Source organism: Bombina bombina, unplaced genomic scaffold (assembly GCF_027579735.1).
Source record: "Bombina bombina isolate aBomBom1 unplaced genomic scaffold, aBomBom1.pri scaffold_703, whole genome shotgun sequence".
NCBI classification, from domain to species: Eukaryota; Metazoa; Chordata; class Amphibia; order Anura; family Bombinatoridae; genus Bombina; species Bombina bombina.
The window spans coordinates 135,846-151,704 of record NW_026512526.1 but is presented as its reverse complement, the minus strand read 5'-3'; the positions used below and the strand labels follow the sequence as shown (position 1 = coordinate 151,704).

Sequence of the window (15,859 nt, the reverse complement as noted above, 5' to 3'; positions counted from 1 at the left end):
AAAGAAGTACTAATTGCTTTAGAAATTGAGGATTCTGGTCCTCTTGATACTAATTCTAAACGTTTAGATAAGGTCTTTAAATCTCCTGTGGTTATTCCAGAAGTTTTTCCTGTTCCTAATGCTATTTCTGAAGTAATTTCCAGAGAATGGGATAAATTGGGTAATTAATTTACTCCTTCTAAACGTTTTAAGCAATTATATCCTGTGCCGTCTGACAGATTAGAATTTTGGGACAAAATCCCTAGAGTTGATGGGGCTATTTCTACCCCTGCTAAACGGACTACTATTCCTACGTCAGATGGTACTTCGTTTAAGGATCCTTTAGATAGGAAAATTGAATCCTTTCTAAGAAAAGCTTATCTGTGTTCAGGTAATCTTCTTAGACCTGCTATATCATTGGCTGATGTTGCTGCAGCTTCAACTTTTTGGTTGGAAACTTTAGCGCAACAAGTAACAGATCATGATTCTCATAATATTATTATTCTTCTTCAATATGCTAATAATTTTATCTGTGATGCCATTTTTGATACTATCAGAGTTGATGTCAGGTTTATGTCTCTAGCTATTTTAGCTAGAAGAGCTTTATGGCTTAAAACTTGGAATGCTGATATGGCTTCTAAATCAACTCTACTTTCCATTTCTTTCCAGGGTAACAAATTATTTGGTTCTCAGTTGGATTCTATTATCTCAACTGTTACTGGTGGGAAAGGAACTTTTTTACCACAGGATAAAAAATCTAAGGGTAAGAACAGGGCTAATAATCGTTTTCGTTCCTTTCGTTTCAACAAAGAACAAAAGCCTGATCCTTCATCCTCAGGAGCAGTTTCAGTTTGGAAACCATCTCCAGTCTGGAATAAATCCAAGCCTTCTAGAAAGGCAAAGCCAGCTTCTAAGTCCACATGAAGGTGCGGCCCTCATTCCAGCTCAGCTGGTAGGGGGCAGGTTACGTTTTTTCAAAGAAATTTGGATCAATTCTGTTCACAATCTTTGGATTCAGAACATTGTTTCAGAAGGGTACAGAATTGGTTTCAAGATGAGACCTCCTGTCCCAGTAAATCCAGTGAAAGCTCAAGCATTTCTGAATTGTGTTTCAGATCTAGAGTTGGCTGGAGTAATTATGCCAGTTCCAGTTCTGGAACAGGGGATGGGGTTTTATTCAAATCTCTTCATTGTACCAAAGAAGGAGAATTCCTTCAGACCAGTTCTGGATCTAAAAATATTGAATCGTTATGTAAGGATACCAACGTTCAAAATGGTAACTGTAAGGACTATCTTGCCTTTTGTTCAGCAAGGGCATTATATGTCCACAATAGATTTACAGGATGCATATCTGCATATTCCGATTCATCCAGATCATTATCAGTTCCTGAGATTCTCTTTTCTGGACAAGCATTACCAGTTTGTGGCTCTGCCGTTTGGCCTAGCTACAGCTCCAAGAATTTTTACAAAGGTTCTCGGTGCCCTTCTGTCTGTAATCAGAGAACAGGGTATTGTGGTATTTCCTTATTTGGACGATATCTTGGTACTTGCTCAGTCTTTACATTTAGCAGAATCTCATACGAATCGACTTGTGTTGTTTCTTCAAGATCATGGTTGGAGGATCAATTCACCAAAAAGTTCATTGACTCCTCAGACAAGGGTAACCTTTCTGGGTTTCCAGATAGATTCAGTGTCCATGACTCTGTCTTTGACAGACAAGAGACGTCTAAAATTGATCTCAGCTTGTCGAAACCTTCAGTCACAATCATTCCCTTCGGTAGCCTTATGCATGGAAATTCTAGGTCTTATGACTGCTGCATCGGACGCGATCCCCTTTGCTCGTTTTCACATGCGACCTCTTCAGCTCTGTATGCTGAATCAATGGTGCAAGGATTACACAAAGATATCTCAATTAATATCTTTAAAACCGATTGTACGACACTCTCTAACGTGGTGGACAGATCACCATCGTTTAATTCAGGGGGCTTCTTTTGTGCTTCCGACCTGGACTGTAATTTCAACAGATGCAAGTCTCACAGGTTGGGGAGCTGTGTGGGGATCTTTGACGGCACAAGGAGTTTGGGAATCTCAGGAGGTGAGATTACCGATCAATATTTTGGAACTCTGTGCAATTTTCAGAGCTCTTCAGTTTTGGCCTCTTCTGAAGAGAGAATCGTTCATTTGTTTTCAGACAGACAATGTCACAACTGTGGCATACATCAATCATCAAGGAGGGACTCACAGTCCTCTGGCTATGAAAGAAGTATCTCGAATTTTGGTTTGGGCGGAATCCAGCTCCTGTCTAATCTCTGCGGTTCATATCCCAGGTATAGACAATTGGGAAGCGGATTATCTCAGTCGCCAAACGTTGCATCCGGGCGAATGGTCTCTTCACCCAGAGGTATTTCTTCAGATTGTTCAAATGTGGGAGCTTCCAGAAATAGATCTGATGGCGTCTCATCTAAACAAGAAACTTCCCAGGTATCTGTCCAGATCCCGGGATCCTCAGGCGGAAGCAGTGGATGCATTATCACTTCCTTGGAAGTATCATCCTGCCTATATCTTTCCGCCTCTAGTTCTTCTTCCAAGAGTAATCTCCAAGATTCTGAAGGAATGCTCGTTTGTTCTGTTGGTAGCTCCGGCATGGCCTCACAGGTTTTTGTATGCGGATCTTGTCCGGATGGCCTCTTGCCATCCGTGGACTCTTCCGCTAAGACCAGACCTTCTGTCGCAAGGTCCTTTTTTCCATCAGGATCTCAAATCCTTAAATTTAAAGGTATGGAGATTGAACGCTTGATTCTTGGTCAAAGAGGTTTCTCTGACTCTGTGATTAATACTATGTTACAGGCTCGTAAATCTGTATCTAGAGAGATATATTATAGAGTCTGGAAGACTTATATTTTTTGGTGTCTTTCTCATCATTTTTCTTGGCATTCTTTTAGAATTCCGAGAATTTTACAGTTTCTTCAGGATGGTTTAGATAAAGGTTTATCCGCAAGTTCTTTGAAAGGACAAATCTCTGCTCTTTCTGTTCTTTTTCACAGAAAGATTGCTAATCTTCCTGATATTCATTTTTTTGTACAAGCTTTGGTTCGTATAAAACCTGTCATTAAGTCAATTTCTCCTCCTTGGAGTTTGAATTTGGTTCTGGGGGCTCTTCAAGCCCCTCCGTTTGAACCTATGCATTCATTGGACATTAAATTACTTTCTTGGAAAGTTTTGTTCCTTTTGGCGATCTCTTCTGCCAGAAGAGTCTCTGAATTATCTGCTCTTTCTTGTGAGTCTCCTTTTCTGATTTTTCATCAGGAGAAGGCGGTGTTGCGAACTTCTTTTGAATATTTACCTAAAGTTGTGAATTCCAACAACATTAGTAGAGAAATTGTGGTTCCTTCATTATGTCCTAATCCTAAGAATTCTAAGGAGAAATCGTTGCATTCTTTGGATGTTGTTAGAGCTTTGAAATATTATGTTGAAGCTACTAAGTCTTTCCGAAAGACTTCTAGTCTATTTGTTATCTTTTCCGGTTCTAGAAAAGGCCAGAAAGCTTCTGCCATTTCTTTGGCATCTTGGTTGAAATCTTTAATTCATCATGCCTATGTTGAGTCGGGTAAAACTCCGCCTCAAAGGATTACAGCTCATTCTACTAGGTCAGTTTCTACTTCCTGGGCGTTTAGGAATGAAGCTTCGATTGATCAGATTTGCAAAGCAGCAACTTGGTCCTCTTTGCATACTTTTACTAAATTCTACCATTTTTATGTATTTTCTTCCTCTGAAGCAGTTTTTGGTAGAAAAGTACTTCAGGCAGCGGTTTCAGTTTGAATCTTCTGTTTATGTTTTTCATTAAACTTATTTTGGGTGTGGATTATTTTCAGCAGGAATTGGCTGTCTTTATTTTATCCCTCCCTCTAGTGACTCTTGTGTGGAAAGATCCACATCTTGGGTAATCATTATCCCATACTTCACTAGCTCATGGACTCTTGCTAATTACATGAAAGAAAACATAATTTATGTAAGAACTTACCTGATAAATTCATTTCTTTCATATTAGCAAGAGTCCATGAGGCCCGCCCTTTTTTGTGGTGGTTATGATTTTTTTGTATAAAGCACAATTATTCCAATTCCTTATTTTATATGCTTTCGCACTTTTTTCTTATCACCCCACTTCTTGGCTATTCGTTAAACTGAATTGTGGGTGTGGTGAGGGGTGTATTTATAGGCATTTTGAGGTTTGGGAAACTTTGCCCCTCCTGATAGGAATGTATATCCCATACGTCACTAGCTCATGGACTCTTGCTAATATGAAAGAAATGAATTTATCAGGTAAGTTCTTACATAAATTATGTTTTATGTTTTTGTGTCAGGATTTGGAAAGTAAAACAGTAAATTTGGTTTCATTTCGGACTTATTGAAGATGTATTAACCTTGTGAATTAAGTCGTTTTTATTTACTTTTTGGGGGGTTGAGGTTGTGATAATAAAGACTTTTTTGATGCATTTTCACCATAGGCATTTAGTTGCTTTGCTTTGGTATTTGTGTACTGCAAAACACATTTACAACAAAAAGGATTCCTTCACTAAAACTATGATTTCTTCTAAATAATTTAGGTGGGTTTAACCGGGGTTTACTTGGTCTTATACTAGATAAATAGAAAGGTTATGTGGGTTTCTCAAGATGTTTTTATTTAGGATTAATCACAAATTTGCTTTATATTAACCATATGTTGTTCTTCATATTGCTTTACAGAACTTGATTTAATGGTTTATAAAAATGACAGAGAATGCTTGCTGCTGACCGGTTTGCTCAGTACGTACAGTTGTTCATGCTAGGGATTTGTTAAAAAAAAATAGAATGTGAAGCAACACTTTGGTTTACAAAAAATACATTAGCTCTTCTGACCCTCAACTGTCATGCAGTCTAATTTGATTACAACATACTTTCAGAACTCAGCACTTGTTACCCCCTCTCCCCTTAACCATTCTGGCTCAAATCACTGTGGTGCTTAGGTCCAAGAATTAAATAAGCCCCCAACTCTCCGTCTACTATGGTCTAAACACAATCCATAGTCGGCAGTCTCAAAGATTAAAGTTGACATAACACACAATAGCTTGCTGATATCAAGCTAATGGGCCCCATGTAAGACTAATTTCTCTTATAAAAATTAAATAAATAGGTGGAATATACCCTCCCTTTGTATAACCTACAAATATTGTTTGGGTCTGTTGATCACACTTGGTCCAGTGAAATACCTAACAACATTATTTCAGCACTCTGTTTTACTTTCTAACTATCTCGTCCCCTTAAAATACCACTATCACTCTCTGCAGGTGAAGTGGTTCACAGCTTACTATCACCACCAGAGTTTCCACTCACCTAACATATTGTCATAACCAGTTATGGAGAGCGAAAGGAGCACTGGGGAAATCACATGGCTAAACCTAATATAAAACAAATTCATGGTTATTTAAAATAAATGATTATAAGTACGTACCTGTGCTGCTGTTTTATTCTTTGATTTGTAGCTTATTATATTACCGTATATACTGCCAGCTCAGGATGTATAACATTGAAAATCTGATAAAGCACAAAAAAATAATATTTCTTACACTGGTTTGTACATTGTAATCACACGTTGATGTACTTTTTATTTTCTTTGTCTTCTTTTTGTAGATAACGGATTGAACATTATACATATGGAGCAGAGGACTCTCAACATTAGACTGATAGCTCACAGTCCAAAAGAACTGAGCACTAGTGGGTATCAGAAAACACTGGATGTATCTCAGAAGACTTTTAAAGATGATCATGAACAAGTGGAACTTGAACACCACACGTGTACAGAGTGTGGAATAAGTTTGCCATTTAAGTCATCTCTCTTAAAACATCAAATGACTCATACAGGGGTGAAACCTTACACATGTTTAGAGTGTGGGAAGAGTTTTGCAAGCAAGTCATATCTTCTTAACCACCAAAATATACACAAAGGAATAAAACCTTTCATATGTACAGAATGTGGAAAAAGTTTTACATACAAGAGAGTTCTCCTAAAGCACATAAGAATTCATACAGGAGAGAAGCCTTTCAAATGTTCAGAGTGTGGGAAATGCTTTACACAAGAGGATACTCTTACATCTCATAAAAGGACCCACACTGGGGAGAAGCCCTTTGCATGCAAAGAGTGTGGGAAATGTTTCACACAAAAAAGTAGTCTTATAGTTCATGAAAGAATCCACAGAGGGGAGAAACTATTCAGTTGTGTTGAATGTGGTAAACGTTATTCATACAAGTCAGATCTCGTAAAGCACCACAGGATTCATACAGGAGAGAAGCTGTTTACATGTACAGAGTGTGGGAAATGTTTCACGGATAAGCGTACTCTCACATTTCATGAAAGGACTCACACAGGTGAAAAACTATTCACATGTACAGAATGTGGCAAATGTTTTACACAAGAGAGTACTCTTACAGCTCATAAAAGGACCCACACCGGGGAGAAGCCTTTTACATGCAAAGAATGTGGGAAATTTTTCACACAAAAAGGTAGTCTTACTGTTCATGAAAGAATACACAGAGGGAAGAAACTATTCAGTTGTGTTGAATGTGGTAAACGTTATTCATACAAGCCAAATCTCGTAATGCATCAGAGGGTTCATACAGGAGAGAAGCTCTTTACATGTGCAGAGTGTGGGAAATGTTTTACGCATAAGAGCAATCTCACATGTCATGAACGGAGTCACACAGGTGAAAAGCCATTCACATGTTTAGATTGTGGGAAATGCTTTACACAAAAAAGTCATCTCATATATCATGAAAAGACCCACAGAGGGAAGTAGCTCTTCACATGACCACAGTGTGGCACATTCTTTGTTCTAAAAGTCAGTTTTCCATAACCACTAAAATATTCACACAGGGTAAAACCTTTTTACATTTGCAAAGTCTAAAAAAAATGTTAGGACCAAAAGTCAGACCTTAGCCGAGGTGGTATGGAAAAGCTTTTTACAAAAACATATCTCTTAATGTACACAGATCTCTAAAGGTAAAACTTTTCATGTGTAAAGACTGTTACAGATATTTTGTTACAAAATATTAATCTTTTTGAAAATTAAGCAATTTGCTACAGAGGGCTCTGGAATGCGGTCCTCCATGATATATATATATATATATATATATATATATATATATATATATATATAGTTGCTGTGCAGATGATATACCCCCTATGGCCACTGTATATTCAGCTAGTCATTATCTTAGGACCTTATTGAGGTTGGAGGTATATCAACTCTTCATTATTTGTGTCATCGGAATCTGTGGCTAATGTAACATGTAGTGGGGAAGTACTCAAAGACATTAGTGATAGGTGACTGTTCATTTAACAGCTTGCTACACAGTGCAAATCACCATAAAAACAGTCATCATCTGCATCACTAGGCACCATAGAGGTTTAGGATGAGGGCTTCACTCTCTGACCCTGAGACACCCCATTTTAAATGGAGGTGTCTGACCTTTCTAATGACTGGTTTAATACCTCCATGGGATAAGATGGTTGTTCTAGGAAAAGGGATCGCCTGTACTACTGCTTACCAGGGATAGCATTTATTAATTTGTAGAAGAGTTTAAAAACCTACTTCACTTAGAAAGGTATTAACCAAATTATTTGAAAAAAGGGATTGCCAGCATTCAAATTAAAAGTCACTTTCTTATAAAAAATAAAGTTATGAATTTTTATTTACAAAATGATTTGCTGTTACTTTTTTGTATTTATTTGTCTTTATTAATTTTCATACAACTAAAATCAAACAGAAATATGAAAACAAATTTACATAAACTTGACAAATTACTAAAATCAACAGTACAAGTCATGATATAAATAAAAACACAAAATTCAGCCCTTATCCGCCAATTGTGAATTACTACTTGTTCCTCCTTGATTATACATATGTATATTAGGATGACACCCACATTCAGTTACCATATACACTGTTAGAAATGTCATTAAAAATTCATTGTAGGTTATGTCATTGGTGAACTTTTTAAATATATTGGTAAATTGTATTTTCTGAAAATGCATGATCTGGATTAAGAAACATATCCCTTTTTGTGTATAACCTAGACAAATCACTCAAAAGTGTGTTGAAATTCAAGGAGTAGAAAGCTGCAAAAAAAAATTTTGTACATTTATTTACAGCAATGGTGGTGGATTCATGGAAAAAACTTCCAATTGAGGTGGTAAACAAAAAGACTGTAAAGAATTTCAAAACTGCCTGTGGAACACATAAGGTTATCCTAAAAAACCAGTAACGTAATATGGGTAGAATTGATGGTCTTTTTTGGTTCTGATCTACTGTCAAATTCTGTGTTTCTATTAGGATATATGACAATATCCAACAAAGATAACTGTAGTTAAACTGAATGTCCATAATGTACAAGCAAAGCAATAACAATTATATAAAACAGCTCTCATTTTTTGTAACCTCCTAAAGCAAATCAGGGCCAGTCTTGGATTTCTTACGTAGAAAAAATACTGGTTAACAGGAGGATTATCCAAAGAAGCCCACTCTTGGACCTCTTATGTAGAATATATACTGGTTAACAGGAGGATTATCTAAAGAAGCCCACTCTTGGACCTCTTATGTAGAACACATACTGGTTAACAGAAGGATTATCTAAAGAAGCCCACTCTTGGACCTCTTATGTAGAAAACATACTGGCTAACAGAAGGATTATCTAAAGAAGCCCACTCTTGGACCTCTTATGTAGAACATATACTGTTTAACAGAAGGATTATCTAAAGAAGCCCACTCTTGGACTTTCCTAGTGACAATGGAGCAGACCCTGTTCAGATGATTAGTAATCTTCACAGGTAGCACCGGCACAGAAGAACCAGGTTAACACACATACAAATTAATCAGGAGAGTGATTAAATATATAGCAAGTAATGTAATATAAAAGGTTAGCTCATTAAGGGCTAGATTACAAGGGGTTTATTGAGAGTGATTGTGTGTGTCGGAAGTAGTGTGCTTACTACAAGCTGAAAGTAAACGCATTTGCTCTAACACAATTGACTTTACGTGTAACGCATTGGGATAGTGCTACTTCAGAGCTGTGGTTTATTTTTACTTGAGACAAAAACGTTGCACAAAACACATCAAAAATACATTTAAAAGTACAGTTACAACTTCCTCCTTCTCCCCTTTATGTCTCCAATCCCCCTTCCAATTAATGTGTTTTATTGTGTGAAATGGTTGGTCATTGATTGTTCTGTATATTGTCTCCGCTACACTACTTGTACTTGTAGATTTTGTTTACAGAGAAGCATAGGTTACTTCGGTTTTTCTCATGCACCGAAATTATGGACATTATGTACAATTCATATTGAATTATCCAAAGTACTAGAACTGAATCTTATGTGTGCTTCCTCAAAGAAAAACAGGCATATATCTTCAAGGACTTAGAAAACTAGATAACTGCATTTTTTTATAAATCTGCTTAGTTTGTAATATGGAAAAATGTATACTAACTTGTCTAGCTTTACAGTTTGTATTCGATTCATGTAACAAAGTAATGTATTGCCTTCAATAAAAAATATTTTTTTAAAAAAAGTACAGTTCCTCTCATAACAACACTGTCTAAATTACTCTACATATGTATACATATATATAAGCGCATTGTAGCCCTTTGAAAATTTATATTTATACAATACAATATTAATAAAGTGTTAGACTGTATATTTACTGTAAATATTTCACATGCAATGTTCTGTACATAGCATAATATGTTCTATGTATTTATAAATAGATATTGCTATATATATAACTGTATACATCTCTACCTATATATAATCATATACCATCAGATATATATAGAAATATAGGTAGATGAGTTACAGAGTGTGTAACAACAAAATAAAGTGCTTACCCCTAATTTATATATAAAGTGATTCAAAATAGAAACAAAAGTTCATAGTACAGGAACGTTTACTGAATATACATTCATACCGTAACTTTATTGGATCACTATACAATCATACTTCTTTAAAAACACTTAAACTCTACAGAATGAAAAATAATATTAAAATAATGCATGGGTGAGAGTCAATTCCTCTATAGGTATAAGGCTTGATGTAAGATTATATTTCAGATACTATGTATCAAGCAGAAAGAGACGTATTAAAGATGTAGAAAATACACTGTTATTATCGTGCTCACATTGGAGTAGCAGAGGATGAACTTTTAAATCTAATAGATACAAAATAAAGGGATCATAGCTATATGCTATTATTTCCCCTATCTGAAATTGTGAAGTTTCCTGCTGAAACCGCTTGCACATTCACTACCATTCAGTATAACAGAAAATCTCTCTGCCTAAGCCCCTTCTATAGCGGGGGCTGAATTTACATTTATCTAGTTTGTATCACGGTTTATACGTTACATGGCACTGTACCACTTTATCATTCACACAATTATAAGCATAGATATTCAAAGAGAGTAAGAGATTAAAAAATGAGAGGCACACTGGCTGTTAAGAGTGTGTCTCTCGTTTTTTAATCACTGGACTTTGAAGTGGTAGATGACACCTTGATCTACTGATCTACCTCCTCACTAGGCAACATGATAACCTTTAACTTACTCATCTCTTACACCCAGGAAGCTGCCCCGGGTACCAATCCTTTCCTTTACTCACCCAGTGCCAGTCTGCAGGGGAAGTCATCCCAGATCATAAATGTCCTGCTATAATCTTGTCACGTTTCATTGCTTTGTGTTGTTTTAATATCTCTGACTTCTCCATATACTCACGACTGTGTATAGAAGAAGACTGGTTGGCACAATGTACTATAAGCACATTATAACACTTTTCACATATACTATCTGCACAGCAGCATCCCAGAACTACTCTATGGTAACCTTGCCATGTGTGTATAGATAACTTTGTGGTATTTTACCATCTGTATCTGGCAGTTTTATTTTGTATAAAGAGAAGTAGTTGCTACCTTGTTAACTAAGGCCTTATAATGCAATAAATATGTTGATTTAATTCATAGCATAAATCGGAATGAAAATGTATATGTAATGATGTGTCTTTTAAAAAAAAAAAAAACCTTGGAAGCCAGAGCAAGACGCATGGAGGCCGAGCTCCGGAGAAAAATCTTGTTTCAGAGGGTTAAACTGACATTTATAAAGGTGCTTACCATAGAAACCGCACTTAATACTCTCTCTTTGAAGTGGAAGGACTCGAGTGAAATTTGGAGCCACTGTTGCGTTAAGCGAGATCACAGCCGGATCGATCAGCAGCGGCCTAACAGGCCTCCATCAGTAGTGCAGCTTAGCAGGGACAAACCTAGAAGAAGCTGAGACCAGACTTGAAAGAAAAAACCGGAGGGTCGAGGCTCCGCTCCGGTGAAGACACAAGGCGACTAGCTGTAGGATCGAGGTAAAAGTGTTAAAAACCTATACAAAATTACCGTACTGGTAATATACAGATGGCTAAAAATTAAACAGCAAGGCTCACTACATATCAGATGATTAAAAGACTGGGTTTGTTCACCTTGTGAAGTGAACACAATCTAGACAGACAGAAACACTCAGATATATTTTAAGCCAGAAGCTGTTAATAAGGTTTGGTGGGAAACCTCCATTCCACACTATACTTGACTCATAGCTAGCAGTTCTCGGGCCTATCATATTCATAAGTGACGTTCTTGACTCCAGATAGCCGCACAAAAAATTTATAGAGAAATTTGATCCTACGACAAGTTTGCTTACCAATTGAGGTATACATGATAATTATATACCTGGACTGAGCTAAATGATAGTATACAACTCTTTAAGGCAGCACAAAAATGTTATACTGTGTCACAGTTTAACATACTGCCTAAGCACAAAATCCCACTTTTAAGCTCCTAATAACTTATTCATAGTATGGATTAAGAAACCCCTAAAGAAGAGCCCAAGAAGGACTTTGAGAGTTTTGGTTCATGCTCTTCCTACTTATTGAAACACCTCTTTCCTACTTAACTTAATCCTGAAGCTCTGAGTGTGACAGATTGGGACACAATTCGGAGGCTGATAAGAAGAATATACAAATGCATGAAGATACTTGAACCATAGTCCTTTCTTGGATTCCAGAACTTTGGAATACATCAGTGGAACATCACTCTAACCAGCACATTAAAACATGTACTGGCCATGAAACTGAGCTACTTCAGAATTTGTTAAAAATATGAAGTGAACTTTTTCCAGCAATGGTGGGAGATAATTTTGCATAACTAAGCCATTTTTATCTTATATGTTATATAACTACAGCAACTACGTGGGAGATATAAAGCACCACAACATCTCACTCAACATTTCTATCATACCTGAGATACAGCAACGACTCAGCAATATAAATAACAAGAATCAATCGGTGAAAGTGTCTTTCAAGATCACAATTGAACAAAATTCTCTGGAAAAAAAACATGGCCTCTACAATAAATGATTCCCCTACACCATCTATAGATGTTGGTATATCAAGCCCAGCAGATCTACCTAATAGAGAATAACTGTTGCAGATCAAAACCCTCTTCCAAGAACAACTCAAAACTGCCCTTTTTAAAGGACCAGTCAACACTGTAGATTTGCATAATCAACAAATGCAAGATAACAAGACAATGCAATAGCACTTAGTCTGAACTTCAAATGAGTAGTAGATTTTTTTTTCTAACAATTTTAAAAGTTATGTCTTTTTCCACTCCCCCTGTACCATGTGACAGCCATCAGCCAATCACAAATGCATACACGTACCATGTGACAGCAATCAGCCATTCACAAACGCATACACACTTATTCTTGCACATGCTCAGTAGTAGCTAGTGACTCTAAAAGTTTAAATATAAAAAGACTGTGCACATTTTGTTAATGGAAGTAAATTGGAAAGTTGTTTAAAATGGCATGCTCTATCTGAATAATGAAAGTTTAATTTTGATTGAGTGTCCCTTTAACCTTAAGCAAGACATAAAAGATATTGGAGGATCATGGATGCACCTCGGAAATAGAGGAAAAATTAGGAAAAAATGACAGAGTAGAAGAAATACCACATATACAGCACACTCTACAAGATCATTCAACCTACATTAAAGGGACACTGAACCCAATGTTTTCCTTCATAATTCAGATAGAGCAGCCATTTTAAGCAACTTTCTAATTTACTCCTATTATCAATTTTTCTTCGTTCTCTTGGTATCTTTATTTGAAAAAGTAGGAATGTAAGCTTATGAGCAGACCCATTTTTGGTTCAGCACTCTGGATAGTGCTTGCTGATTGGTGGCTACATTTAGCAAACCAATAAGCAAGCATAACCCAGGTGCTGACAAAACGATGAGCTGGCTCGTAAGCTTACATTCCTGATTTTTCAAATAAATATACCAAGAGAACGAAGAAAAATTGATAATAGGAGTAAATTAGAATATGCCATTTTAAGCAACTTTCTATCTAAATAATGAAAAAAAAATATGGGTTCAGTGTCCCTTTAAGAACCTGGAGGATCAAGTTGAAGGTTTGGAAAACAGATCACGACAATCAAATTTGCGCATTAGAAATATGCCTGAGGATTATAAAAATCTACAGGAAGACGTCACTAAGCTTTTCCGTCAACTGATCGCAGAAAGAGAAATAACCATGCTATTAATGGATAGAGTTCATAGACACCACCATGAACATGATCTTTGATCGACACCCCCTGCTAGCGGATGATTGGCCGCAAATCTGCAGAGCGCGGCGTTGCACCAGCAGTTTACAAGAGCCGCTGGTGCAATGCTGAATGCGGTGAGCATATTGCTCTCCGCATTCAGCGAGGTCTGTCGGACATAATCCGCAATGTCAGATCATGTCCGACAGGCATTCATAAATAGGCCCCCTGGTGCTCTTCTTGATTAGGTTAATACTGTACGTTACTTATAACAGTCTCAAGAAAGATAAATATTATACACAGCCTAGATATCACAATGTGCACACAGACTAATGTGATCTCTCACAATGTGAGAGGACTTAATTCTAATATTAAAAGAAAAAAGCTATTTTAGAATATAAAAATCAGAAAGCCCATATAGTTATGCTACAAGAGACACACTTTACTTCCAAATGCACTCCCAAATATTGGGACAAATTTTATCCAATACAACACCACGCGATAAGCAATAGGAAGAAATGTGGAGTTTTCACTAAATTTTAAAGAAGAAGTTAGCAAAGACAAAACAGGTAGATTCCTTATAGTGAAGGGACTGATAAAAAAAATCCCCCTGTATTAATAGTCAATATATACGCACCTAATGAGCATCAAGCTCAGTTCATTACTAAAATTAATAAACAACTATCACAGTGGGAAATATATAAAACCATTATTGGAGGTGATTTTAACATGACATTAGATAATAACTTACGCCTAGATTTAGAGTTTTGCGTTAGCCGACAAAACCAGCGTATAGGGCTTCTAACGCTGGTTTTTACCGCCCGCTGGTATTTAGAGTTCACTTACCGACACTCCAAAATCTCCGAACGCACAAATCTCTACCGACAGCTCAGACCCAGTAGTTAACATCTACCGACAAAATAAACGTCCACGAATCACAAAATAAATATTACACAAAGTACACTTACACTCATACAAACACTACATTATATTTATTTTTCATATGTAATATTTTTTCATCAAAATAGAAAAGATCAAAGTTGCGAGATCTCGGGTGTTAGAAAAAAAACCAACACAAATCCATTTTTCCATTGACTTACATTGACAGACGGGAAAAGACCCTCATATAGCTACATCTAACTAATAATATTATCACAAACATACACTCATCGATGCATACAAACAATATACACCACATTACATACACAAAGAAGTTATTTATTACGAAATGAACACAATTTAGCTACTTTTTCACAGAAGACTATGACGTCACTCACTTTACACTCAAAACCAGTCTTGGATATTATTTACACACAAATTTTGAGCCTCCATTGACTTCTATGGGGAAGACGTGCTCGTGCACGCGACAGACAGATTTCCCTAACGCACGCAAAAAGCGTAGACATAAAAACTCTAAATACCAGCGCTAGAATTTGCGTTAGACCCAGCTATGACAAATAGATCAAGAAATGGCTATTTCCCTATGGTGGACTTATGGAGTTTACTTATGGGAAATTCACAACATTAAATTGTTTCATACTTTTACATTACATCAACTACAAATCAACATCACTAGTAACAAACATTTTCAAAAATTACATCACATTTAAACGGACACAAAAATAATTGCAACATTTCAGGATTCACAAACAGTAGACAATGGGAAACACCTCTCGTTTACCTTTATTATTGCATTTCATTTATTCAACTCATATGCTTGCAGCAACTGCATATCTACATAGGCTTAACACATGATCACTCATGGATGCACATACATTACTTTTACCATACACTCATACATGTGCATTCAAATGATGGGGGAAAAACACATTACATTCTCTCTATGAATCACGAAACAGAAAACAGGGATTTTAATGTACTTTTAACATCATGATTCGATCACAATATACCATTAGGAATTATGTACAATAAGAACATCATTACACCAGATTACAGCTGTCACTTTATGGGAAGGAACAACAATGCGAGACCGCTTTAGAGAAGTCAGCATATGTGGGACACAATCACAATATATACGTATATGTACATAACATGTATCACGCAACCACAAAGCACACATTTATATTTTAATCAGCACACAATAACAATGTAGTCAAATACAACAACACAATGATGATTTCAGAACTACACAGGCAGGTTAATAATATGATGACGTCATTAGAAGATTCAACCATACACATTACAGCTTTACGACTGT

At 36.5% G+C, this 15,859-nt stretch overlaps 1 protein-coding gene across 1 annotated transcript in view; it reads left to right on the top strand.

Moving 5' to 3' along the window:
* Positions 1-7,151, top strand: part of LOC128644343 (gastrula zinc finger protein XlCGF26.1-like) — a gene marked incomplete at its 5' end in the record, with an annotated part of 32,287 nt that extends 25,136 nt beyond the window's left edge. Inside the window, one exon of the mRNA XM_053696998.1 lies at positions 5,647-7,151. Within this exon, the coding sequence (XP_053552973.1) occupies positions 5,647-6,809 (1,163 nt within the window). The remainder of the gene's footprint in view (positions 1-5,646) is intronic.
* Between the last annotated feature and the right edge of the window lie 8,708 nt (positions 7,152-15,859).